Here is a 12,840-nt window from a genome sequence, read left to right as displayed (position 1 = left end):
TTCGGGGTTTTTTTTTTTTTAATCTTTTGTGTGTCTGATTGGGAAAGACAACGCTGCCAACAGCATGTGCTCTGTGGGCTGAGAAAGAGAAGATCCAGCTGTTCTGAATGTAGCTCTCTAATTAATAACTATGACAACTGCACCATCATCTGATTCTCTTTGTATATGCTGTCCTTGAATTTTTTTGCTTCTCAGGCCCACCTGATTTCTGTAGTTCAAGACTCTAATTTTCTTGATGCAAGATTCCATTCAATCAGTCTCATCTGCTTTCATATTTTCTGAATTTTCTCAACTTTCTAAATCCTGGTATCTCACCTGATTGATTACCAGTATTTCCATGGGACTTTTCTTCTTGAAATATTGTTTTCTGTTATTTTACTAGAACCTTGGGAAGTGGGAAAGAAGAGAGCCCCATGTTTAGTCCATCATCCTGAAGCTCCTATATTGGTTTGTTTTATTGTTCTTTTCTAGCTTCATGAGAAGAATGCCTAGAGCAATTCTCCTCAGTATAAATGTACTAGAGTTTTTTATTCATAAAGTGTTCCATGTTCATTTAAATAATAATACAGGGGTGCCTGGGTGGCTCAGTGGGTTGAGCCACTTCCTTCGGCTCGGGTCATGATCCCAGGGTCCTGGGATCGAGCCCCACGTCGGGCTGTCTGCTCCGCGGAGAGTCTGCTTCCTCCTCTCTCTCTGCCTGCTTCTCTGCCTGCTTCTCTGCCTACTTGCGATCTGTCAAATAAATAAATAAAATCTTTTAAAAAATAAATTAAATAAGTAAATAAATAAATAATAATACAGAGTTAAACAATAAAAGTTAATAATGTCCTGTTTCCTCTCTTCCAGAGATGTTAGCATTTTATGTCCTTTCACACATTCTTTCAAGCTTATGTTAGGGAAGAATTTCTTTTTTTCTTTTGTGTTTTTTACAAAAAAGAGTTCATGTGGTCTTTTTGTTGTTGTTTTGGGTTTTTACTGTTCTTCTACTTCCCATATATATTTCATTTATTTTTAATTTTTATACTCTATTTAAAGTAATGACATTTCAAATGTTAGAGTTCAAATTGTTTTTTAGGGGAAATTCAAGCAAAGAAAAAAGCAAAAGAACTGATGTGGAAAAGTCTGAGATGTATTTCAAGAACTCAAAGTTAGACACAGTTTGTCTGAAGGAGAGAAACTCTAATGGGGAAGACTGAGAAACTCATAGAAATAATTTAGTCAATGTGTTAGGGCAATGAATAGCAGCAAAAATGGGAAGCTGCTGAAAATTTAAGAAAAGTCATGTTATTAACTGCTTAATATTAATGTACACTTAAAACCAAAAGTATTACTTATGGAAAGATCATTCATTGAACTGTTATTTTAATTAATTTGATATATAATGAACCTTCTGCTGTCTACAGGAGAGAGTATATTTGAAAGTATTTTGTAGTACTATATGTACGCTCAGAGAGATGGTATCAAATTTGTTCTAGATAAGAGGGCAGTGTGCATGCACGTTATGATGCTTCCAAAGCATCATTCTCAGTCACTGCAGTCTTGATTGTGTAGCAGAAGGAATATCAGATGAAAATTTAGGACACTTCGGATTTAGACTACTAATCATCTGGTTAACTTGGGACAACAAACTTGAACTTCAGATTCTTGTATGAAACAAGGAGTAGGATTGAATTATCTCTACAGCACCTTTCGTCTCCCAAAATTCAGTGGTTCTCTGATTCTCTGATAATTGTTCCTATACACCTTAATCTAGCACCAAGTGTTTCCTTAGGCAGTGTTAAGTACACATTTAGCAATTACAGGTTAAGGAATTATTGAAAATGCTTTCTAGCCCAATACAATATCAAATGCCATTTTTTTCCTAGGGGTGGGAGAGGGGCAGAGGGACAGGAAGAGAGAGTCCCAAGCAGGCTTCACACTCAGCACATGAACCCAATGCAGGACTTGATCTCACAACCCTGAGATCATGAACTGAGCCAAAAAATCAAGAGTCAGACACTTGGGGCGCCTGGGTGGCTCAGTGGGTTAAAGCCTCTGCCTTTGGCTCAGGTCATAATCCCAGGGTTCTGGGATCAAACCCCGCATCGGGCTCTCTGCTCGGCGGGGAGCCTGCTTCCTCCTCTCTCTCTCTGCCTGCCTACTTGTGATTTCTGTCTGTCAAGTAAATAGGTAGAATCTTTAAAAAAAAAAAAAAAAGAGTCAGACGCTTAACCAACTGAGCCACTCAGGGGCCCCTCAAATGTCATTTATTATCTAAAGCATTTTACAACCTTTTAAAATGAGGTTATATTAATTCTGACAATTCCAATTCTTCTTTACTTTTGTTTCTGCTTGAAGTTGCTGTGCAGTTTTGATTTTATAAATTCAATAGTGTGAAAATTAGAGTATCAAGGAAGCTAAGGTTATATTTGTAAATATATATGTATAGATGTCTTATAATTGGCAAGATAAATTATAGTAGCTATGAGAAAAATATTTAGGTTTTACGTTTTTTATGTCTTTAATAACTATTGAAAGAATAAAGTTACCTTGGGAAATATTCTTGTATTACAAGCAGTCTAAAATTAAAACTTCTTTTTTTATAAGGTGATTTTTTCACCAAAGGAAAACGTTATACCATATTTCAGACCAGAATATATAGAATCCAAACCAAAGTATCAGGTGAGTCCTGAATTATCCTATCCCAATAACAATTATATTTAAATACTAGGCTTCTCTAATACTTTATATAATTCAGTGGTTCCTAAACCAGACTACCCATTAGAAACATATGGCTGTCTTTGAAAAAATTCATGTTCTCAGATTCTACGTCTGACCTGATGAACCTTGATCTGGAAATGGAGCCTGGGAATCTGTATTTCTCAGAAGAACCCAGGGGACTCTTATACTGTCATCTGGATATCAACTAACACTTGAAAAACAGATGTAATAAAATGTATCTACTACAATGAAGTTTGATCAACTAAGTTGAAATAAACTGAAATACTAGGCTGATATTTCACATTTTCCCCTTTTCAGCTGATTAATGTAGAGGTTGTATGAACAAATATAAGAATATGTTTGAAACATTTGAATAACAGACTTCACCTCAAAGACTATTTCACTTATAGACTTTCTTGATCGCAGAGCTACAAAACTACCCATGGATATTACACTGAAATTTCACTATAATCCAGAACTTTTTCATAATGCTCTCTCATAACCATTATAAGGCATGTATGGTATTCATCAAAAAGTAAGATTCTACTGTGACATGCTAAGTAGTGGGTGGAACTTATTGTCATTGTTGAAATTCCCAGACTTAAAAGCAAATGATACATGCTCCCAAGTTAGTATTTAGACACTATTTGCAATACTTTTAATGGGATATTTACTACTTGCTTTGCATTTTAATTTTTTCTTGTATTGTCACTAAATGGTAAATAAGATAGGACTTAGATCCTGATGTTAGCAATTGTCTAAGTAAGTGTAGCTAACACTGGAAATCAAGTTCTTTAAAAAAAAAAAACACAACTATGTAGGAATGCTGTTTAAGTATTTTAAATATTCTAGGTTATGAAAAGCTCTTGGACACAAAATAGTATCAGAATTAAGAGTTCTAAAATTTTGCATTAAAATTTTCATCATTCCAATTTCAAGTATTTTAAAATAAAGTCAGTTTTCTCTTTGTAGAAGGTGGGTGAATGAATAGATAATTTGACCGATTGCTCATAGAAAATTAACTAGAAAATTTATTATAAATTCAACTAAATACTACAGAATTTCTTACCTTTTGTTTTTAATATTACAGTTCCAGAAATTCAACCTTAAGAATGGTTTTGATCCTTTTCTAAGGAATATAAGCAAAAAAACATCAGTCAGTAAAAGGAAAGACCAAGATATGTCCAAATATAGAAACACTTCAAGTGCAGAGATTATAGAGCATGAAGACCAAGATCCTCCTTACCCAACATACTCAAAAACTGCAACACCTACTAATAAAACCTGGCCCTGTGATCCTGGTATCACCACAGTAAAGACTTTAGACACCAAGACTAAGTTAAAGTCAGCCTGTGATCCTGATTTCATCACAGTAAAGACTTTAGACACTAAGAATAATTTAGCCTGTGATCCTAACATGACCACAATAAAGACTTTAGATACTAAGAATAAGTTAAAAGAAAGACTACCAAATGTATCTCTACCTAATTTTGAAGGAGAATCATCAGTGACTGGAAATGTGAATACATATCGCCTCTCAAAATCATTAAGTCTTACGCCCCACCTAGAAAATTTAAAGCAATCAATGGTGCTCAAGTCAGTTTTAAGTAAAAATCTGCAAGACCTAGCAGATAAATTATTTTCTGAACCAGAGATTCCTATGGATCCTGAAGCAAGAAAGAAAAATCATAGTTCTCCACTTCTGAGTATTCATGATGGATCACAAAGTAGTTTGGAAAGTAAAATATTTGAAAAAGTCCAAGATTCAAATATCTGTCTTCCAGAAAAAGACATGGCACATTCAAAATCTCTTTTAAGACAAGTAACTAAAGATATTCTTGCAGATTTACTTGAAAGTGGACCATCACTTGAAGATGGACCAAGAAATTCTCCAGAGGTAGAAAGAGCACGTGTTTCACCTCCAGAGGTAGAAAGAGCACGTGTTTCACCTCCAGGTGATAAACACCTGGAAGCTGATGAGATCAATTTTCCACTTACAAAAAATCTCCAGAAGAAGCATTCAAAAATTGAAGTGTCTAGATCCAAACCAGGTGTAAGTGACATTGCACATGATTATGTTATAAAGCAAATATTCACAGCACCTATCTTCTCAGAGTTGGAAGTAGGAGAGAAAGAATCAAGTGAGACACCAGTAAATTTGCAGAATCAATTACCCACAGCTTGGGAGAACTTATCTTCAAATATTCTACTTCATTATGAAGAAGATGATGATGAAATAGAATTGCCACAGGCCAAATCTGTAATAAGCCAGATAATACAAGCATTTCCTGTAGATACTCTTTTAGAATCTGGGATAATCAAAGTGATAGAGTTAGATAAAGAATATCAGAAGGGTTCTGTACAGGATACAGAGACAGTCTTTGCTGAAGAAGAACCAAAGTATTCCACAGAGGATTATTCAGAAACCCAAAGAGGAGCAGAATCTCTTTCAGAGAAGAATACACTCCTCATTCCCAAAAATAACACTTCTTTTAATAGCAATGAATATATGGATGAAGGTCAAAATATATCCCTACAAGATTCAAAATATCAGTCAACACCAGATAAAAAAACAGATACGCCAAATAATAGTCAGAGGTTGAATAGAGAAGAAAATGATCTAAATTCTGCTTTAGAAAATTTAAGTAACTCATTAATGGGTAAACTTAATGACTCAGATGTAATAATGTTAAAATCCTTTTTAAAACATATGTTTAAAATTTTTTTCAAATATAATCAGTCTGAAAGAAGACAACCAGGGAAAGAATTAGAAAGACTAATTCAGCATCCTTTTCCAAATAACACAGAAGATCTGGAAGAAATTAGAGAGAATTTTGATAAAATAGATAAATTAGACAGAAAACCTATGTTGAGTCCAAAGCTGTGTGTATTTTTAGAAGAACTCTCGGAGTCAGAAGTTAAAAATTTAAAATCTGAACTAAGTAAACATATCCAACATTACCTTGTAGAAAGACTTTCAGAATCTGGACATATCACCAAAGAAGACTTACCAAAAATCTACCAAAATCTGTATTTGATGAATGAGAAAGTGGAACCAAAAGGGCAAAATATTTTTCTGGAAAAATATTCAGAAACTATAAAAGAAATCATGTCTTTTGTAAATAATTTTAATCATCATTTCATAGATAAACATTTGGAAATAAAGCTAAGATCTTTCTTAAATGAAATTCTCCAAAACTATTTCCTAAAAAACCTTTCAGAAAGCAGTTTATTTAGAGAGACAGAATCTGAGACTGTCAACTCAAACATGTCTTCTCTAAGAACTAAAAGTGCCTCTATATCATTTCATGAGTTAGGACAAGATATTTCAAGGGGGAGTTTTGGGAAAAGACTTGACTTAAACATGAAATACCCTTTAAATAAATCTCTACAAAACTATCTTACAGGTTTATCAGAAAATGAACTATTAAATCTAAAAGCTGATTTAAGCAAACACTTCCAGAGCCTTTTTATAGAAAGACTTTCAAAATCAGGACTAATCACAGAAAGACAATTGGAAGGGCTCAACCAGCGTATAAATTTGATCAATTCTAGTTCCATACCATTAAAATGTATAAAGCCAGATTTATCGTCTAGAAATGAAAATCAATTTATGGAGGAGAATTCAGAAAAGAAAAATAAATATTTAAAAATTATTCAAAAAACTACTCTACAAAAAGTTCCTGAGGGGAGACTTGTAGAAACAGAACTAACCAAAAAGAAAGAAAAGGAATATTTTTCCTTACAGAATATTGAGGAAAATCCATCAATAATTGGGGAACAGAAAAGATACTATCCTGAAGAAGGAGCCAAACCTCTGAGATTAATTAAAGTCCAACCTTCTTTCATCAGAAATACCCAAGTAATTCCATTAAATAAGTCATCAGAAAGACTTACAGATAAAGTGCTTAAGAAACAAAGGAAAGAACATGGTTTCATGCAGCTTCCTCGAGCAGAAAATTATTATTTTAAAACAGAAATTCAAGACTCACATGGTTGGAGTGGTAAATCAAAAGCAACTCAGTCAAATATTTGCCTTGAAAGGACACTAAAAATGAAGTCCCTTGAAAAAAGGGAGCATAATCTCTATAAACTGATGGCACAGGAAAAACCAGAAGCAGTACTGTCTTCATATCCAAGAATTCCCAATTACGAAATGTCAAGTGAAAATGAAGAATATATATACAAATACACTTTTCCTTCCAGGCAGAATAACATTTTAAGTTATTTCAGTTTAGAGGTTGGGGAGAAATCAAAGCTAGAAGACCAGTATATTCAGAGGTTGAAAGGAAATAATAATAATAATAAAAAACATCTAGTAACATTGGCACAATACAAAAAATTACATACTCTTTCTGTACAGACAAATGGAATTTGTAATGAAAAGCATGCCAAGTTCCCTGAATCACAGCCGTTTAAATACAAAGGTGTGGATGCTGAGAAAAATTCAAAACCATCCCTCTTCCCAGAAGTATTAAAGAGAGAAAATCTAAAGCCCAAGGTCCGAAAAGAAAGAGACCATGGCAACAAACAAAAAAAGTCCTTCAGCAAGATGGTTAAGATACTACCAGCCTCACTGCCCTCTGCGAGAATTCTAAGGAAATCTGTTCCAAGGACATTGCTTCACTGGACCGCGAGAACAACTATACATGTAATACTGTCTTTCTAAATCTTCTCCTTTTGCATTTGGCAAAGTTTGTCCATCATCTACTTTAGGGTGTGTATGTCTGTATGCAAGTATGTGTGTAACCTTTGTTGTCCCAAGATACACAGACTGTCAAACTTACAAGAATTCTTTTGACATTCAAATTCACCTCACCCAGATGGAAATAAAGTCACAAAAGCAAGGGACTGCCTTTGTATGAAACAGATAAAGGGCACTCCTTCTGGAGCATGAATCAGAAAAAGCCACCCTTTCCTCCAGGCAGACTCCGTAGAGGGCCACAGCCTAGAGACAGAGCCCCGAGTCCTGTCTATGGAGAACTGGCTGAATCTCAGCTGAGCTGACTCAGCCCTAACCCCGGGGGCTGCTGGGCCAGCACAACCTATACAGCTCTTGGCAGGGGCTCTGTCCCATGGAAACATAGCTCAGATTTTGTTTTCGTGCAGATATAAGTATGAATAGTATTCTTCAGATTGCTAAATTATCTTTGTTTCAGTAAAGATATTATCTGCTGGTCATCCTGATAAGTATTATGGATATGTAAAATTTATAATCTATTGGATTATGAATGGAAAAAATTTTTTTCAAAGATTTTATTTATTTGACAGAGATCACAAGTAGGTAGAGAGGCAGGCAGAGAGAGAGGGGGAAGCAGGCCCCCTGCCAAGCAGAGAGCCTGACGCAGGGCTGGATCCCAGGACCCTGGAATCATGACCTGAGCTAAAGGCAGAGGCTATAACTCACTGAGCCACCCAGGCACCCCATGAATGAAAAAATTTTAATTTAACTTCACAAGTCTCTTCTATTCCCGTTGCCCCTCTGCTTTATAATGGGCTGAGGAACTTGGGAATTTAAACCTATTAACAGAAAACAATTAGGAAGTAAACCTGCTACCAGACATTATACAAACCATTCTGAGGTTAAAAACTAGGAATGGAAGGGACTTATTTTACTTTTCTGGACTACTGCTCTTCTCTGTTTGTGTATATAAATAGGCATGCCCCACACCTGGGAGAACTCATAAATCCCAGAATGACATTACATTGATAATTTGATGCGCATAATCCTTTGAATGAGAAAAATAGTTCCAATTTAGAACAGTTGCTTTGAATTTGCTTTCTGTAGTAAAGCAAAAGCAAATATTTAGCTTTAGTAAGTAGTAAAATTAGTAGCCAGAAAAATATTATCATTTTAGCTTATGCTCTCAACTTTGGATTTCTCTTTTCTATTTAAATTTGGTAATTTAGTATTGAGTGGTGTGCGTGTGTGTGAGTGTGTGTGTGTGTGTGTGTGTGTGTGTTGTACACATAAATGTGTGTATCCGCTAGGAACAAGAGGTAGAAGATGGGTTCATAGTTCTGGGAACCGACTTTCTAAAGTTCCTTTAGACAAATTGAATCTTTAATATCTGTTTTCCAAACAAAACAATAAATTGTATTTGTATTGTATAATACGAGATCATACAGGATCTCAGAAACTTTATCCTAAGAGTAGGTAGGAGAGATAGAGTTATCCTTATTTTCCTCTGTTAAACCAACAGTCCCTAAACTTTTCTCCCCAGTGAAGTTGACAAAAGAGAATTGAATGGTAGGAGGGCATTTTTCAGATCCTCAGAAAGACTGGCTCAATTCTTTTCTAAAATCCAGGAATCTCCCAAAGGAATCAAAGTAGAACAGAGAAACTGAACTGTAGGAGCATCCAGAAAAGTAACCAGTCGTGGGAGGGGTCTCCATGCCCTCCTATTGGTACTCTAGTAATCAGTTATTTTATCTGTGAAGCAAGAATTATGTATTACTCTCCAAAGTAGCAGAAATTCCCTTAATAATGTGGCTTACCTAATTTTTGCATGTACCTAAAAGGGGAGAGGGAGAATGTTTCCTTGCATTTTTGCAACCCAGTCAAAAATGTAAAGTAGGTACAACTTATCTCTAGATTCTTTATACTTTCATTTTTGTAAATTTTTCTCTTTTTTTTTAAGATTTTATTTATTTGTTTGACAGACAGAAATCACAAGTAGGCAGAGAGAGAGAGGGAGAGGCAGGCTCCCCTCTGTGCAGAGAGCCCAATGTGGGGCTCGATCCCAGGACCCTGGGATCATGACCTGAGCCAAAGGCAGAGGCTTTAACCCACTGAGCCACCCAGGCGCCCCCATATTTGTAAATCTTTCTTGCTGCCCTAATTCTCAGCCCTGTACAACCCCCCCACCCTCCAATTCTATTAATTCATTCCCACCTTCTCTCTAAATCAGAGTAGCTTTTTCATTTGGTGTGGTCATCTCTGCAAAGTGTTAAGGGACAAGATGCTCATACTGCAGAATAAACTAGTTTAAACTAGTTTAAGAATGAATAACTCCATACACTCATTGGGGTAATTGTAGGTTATTATAGGTTTATTATAAAACAGAGCCATATTATATAAATTTGAAAAAAGAAAAGGAAAACAAAAGCCCATAATCCCACCACCCTAACCCAACCATCTTCTTTAAAAATTTAAAGAATTTTTTCTTTAAATTTTTTGGTGTGCATCCTTCCAGTTATTTTCCTAAATGTTTTACTACTTTACTCTCAGATTGTACATAACAATTTTTATTACTTTAATATGAACAGTATAACTCTATCCTTAGATGCCAGGCTCTCTATGAGTGTGCGAAAGTGTATTAAAGAAGATGTTTATTAACTTTAAAAGAATGAAACTTTGGATGATATGAAGTATGAATCATGATTTATATTTAGGGTTGCAGAAAATATAATTTGGAGAATTCTAGAATAGGCAGACTGCCTTTAGGTGTCTGACCCTTAAGGACCCCTCTCCTAAGTGTTTCTGGTTTCCAGCTTCATACCTTCTATCCCTTGTAAAATAACAGATCCGTTGAAACAATAAGACTTTTTTTTTTTTAAAGCATGGTTTCTATGATAGTATCTAATAGGGAGCATTGGGTGTTGGGTCTGAATTTGGAGACTGCCTATAAAATATTTAATGCTCTCATTCTTTGTCTTTAACTATTGATATTCTACACTTGAGTTCTTGTAAATTTAAAATGTACTTTTAAGAAAACTAACTCACCAACCTGATCTTTTATTTTACTATTTAGGATTGTTCAGATAGATTTGAGGATATACCTGTGACCTCATTTAAGCATGCTGAGCAAGCAAAATCAAGAACAAGGCTTTTAGGAAAAAGCCCGGATGATAACCATAATCAGTTAAAACACTTTGCAAGACCAAATACCGCTCCAGAGGTTCACAAACGGCGAGAGAGCTACAACGGAAAATTAACAAGTCCTCGAATTATTTCAGCAGGCTTAGTTCACATAAATGATGCAATCCCAGATTATGAAATCCAGAAAATGAGGCAAAAAAAGAAATTAAAAGAGAATATTGAAAAGTGTTCGCTCATTTGTGATATTATACAAATGTTAAAAGTTCAGAATAATATGTAAGGCCAACAGTCAATTTCTCCAATGAACGAAATGGTTTGGAGATCTGTCCTTCTGTGTGATAGATGTCAACAACCAAATTTCACCTTGTTAGAACCATTTTGTTTTAATTAAAATGAAAAAGAAGCACTTTTGATGTAAATGTGTTTTTGTTTATGAACCTTAGGGAACAGAGCAAGAAATATATATTCAGTTCATATCTATTAAGTTTTATTTCCCAGCTTTTCCCCCTTGTCACTATATAGCAGTATCACTCCAGTTGATAGTTCTCTGATTTCCCAAATCTTTGTTATTCTCTAAATTATTCCTGCCCACCCAGTTCTCAGAGTCTTTATTTGCCATTACTTATGTTTAGCCATTTGTTATGAATATACTCCTATACTTCAGCTCTAATTATACTATAAGACCCAACAGTATGTCATTTTCTGGGCTTAGAGAACATCTCTTAATTTTAGTTTCTGATAGTACAACTTTTACACTATAAATAAAGCTAATCAGATTTTTTTTAAAGATTTTATTTATTTATTTGACAGAGAGAAATCACAAGTAGATGGAGAGGCAGGCAGAGAGAGAGAGAGAGGGAAGCAGGCTCCCCGCCAAGCTGAGAGCCCGATGCGGGACTCGATTCCAGGACCCTGAGATCATGACCTGAGCTGAAGGCAGCGGCTTAACCCACTGCGCCACCCAGGTGCCCAAAGCTAATCAGATTTTTATAGTAATCCCTGAGACGACTCCTATACTGAACACTTTGAACTTACTCAAAACACTATGAAAGGGCCTCTTTAATAGCACAAATCATAGGAAACTACATAAAATGGTAGAAACCACATAAAAATTAGCAAAATCAACAGAGGATTTAAATCAGAGACCTCCTGGGACACCTGGGTGGCTCATTCAGTTAAGTGACCCAACTCTTGATTTTGGCTCTGATCGTTAAGGTGAGGATTGTGAGATTAAGCCCTGCATTGGGATCTGTGCTGGGAGAATCTGTCTCCTTCTGCTGCTCCTGCCTGCCCCATTATCCATCTCTTTAAAAAAAAATCAGAGACTTAATTGGTTCTACTCTTTATTTTTTAATTCAAGTGTAATTAACATAGTGTTATATTAGTTTCAGGTGTATAATATAGTGACTCAACAATTGTATGCGTTACTCAGTGCCCATCAAGGTAAGTGTACTCTTAATCCCCTTCACCTGTTTCACCCATCCCCTGACCCACCTCCCTTCTGGTAACATTTGTTCTCTATATTTATGAGTCTTATTTTTTTTTGTCTCTCTTTTGTTGTTTATTTCTTTTGTTTCTTAAATTCTGCATGAGTAAAATCATACGTTATTTGTCTTTCTCTGACTGACTTCTTTCCCTTAGCATTATACCCTCTAGATCCATTCATGTTGTTGCAAATGGCAAGATTTCACTCTTTTTTATGGCTGAATAATATTCCTCTGTGTGCGTATCTGTGTATCTTCTCTATCCATTCATCTATTGATGCACACTTGAGTTACTGGCATATCTTGACTATTGTAAATGATGCTGCAATAAACATAAGGATGCATATATCTTTTCAAATTAGTGTTTTTGTATTCTTTGGGTAAATACTCAATAATAGAATTACTGGATCACATGATAACATTTTCAATTTTTGAAAAACCTCCAAACTCTTTTCCACAATGACTGCACTGGTTTGCATTCCCCACAGTGCACGAAGGTTCCTTTTTCTCTACATCCTCACTAACACTTGTTATTTCTTGTGTTTTTTATTTTAGTCATTCTGACAGGTGTAAGGTGATTTCTCATTGTGATTTTGAATTGTACTTCCCTAATGATGGGTGATGTTGAGCATCTTTTCATGTGTCTGTCTTTGGAGAAATGTCTATTCATCTCCTCTGTCCATTTTTAAATTGGATTATTTGTTTCTTTTGGGGCTGAGTTTGATAAATTCTTTATATATATTTTGGATATTGTTTTATTACGTATATCGTTTGTAAATACCTTCTCGCATTCAATTGGTTTTTGTTTTGCTGACAGTTTCCTTTGCTATGCAA

General features: G+C 35.2%; 1 protein-coding gene across 1 annotated transcript in view; it reads left to right on the top strand.

Annotated features, from left to right (window-relative positions):
* Positions 1–10,802, top strand: part of C2CD6 (C2 calcium dependent domain containing 6) — a 137,132-nt gene extending 126,330 nt beyond the window's left edge. Inside the window, exons 14-17 of the mRNA XM_044244347.1 lie at positions 2,587–2,661; positions 3,791–4,001; positions 4,050–7,351; positions 10,455–10,802. Coding sequence (XP_044100282.1) covers positions 2,587–2,661; positions 3,791–4,001; positions 4,050–7,351; positions 10,455–10,802 — 3,936 coding nt within the window. The remainder of the gene's footprint in view (positions 1–2,586; positions 2,662–3,790; positions 4,002–4,049; positions 7,352–10,454) is intronic.
* The last annotated feature ends 2,038 nt before the right edge of the window (positions 10,803–12,840 follow it).

The sequence above is a fragment of the Neovison vison genome, chromosome 3 (genome assembly GCF_020171115.1).
Source record: "Neovison vison isolate M4711 chromosome 3, ASM_NN_V1, whole genome shotgun sequence".
Taxonomy (NCBI): Eukaryota; Metazoa; Chordata; class Mammalia; order Carnivora; family Mustelidae; genus Neogale; species Neogale vison.
Note: the sequence above shows the minus strand (reverse complement) of the source record. Positions and strands in the feature narration are given on the sequence as shown.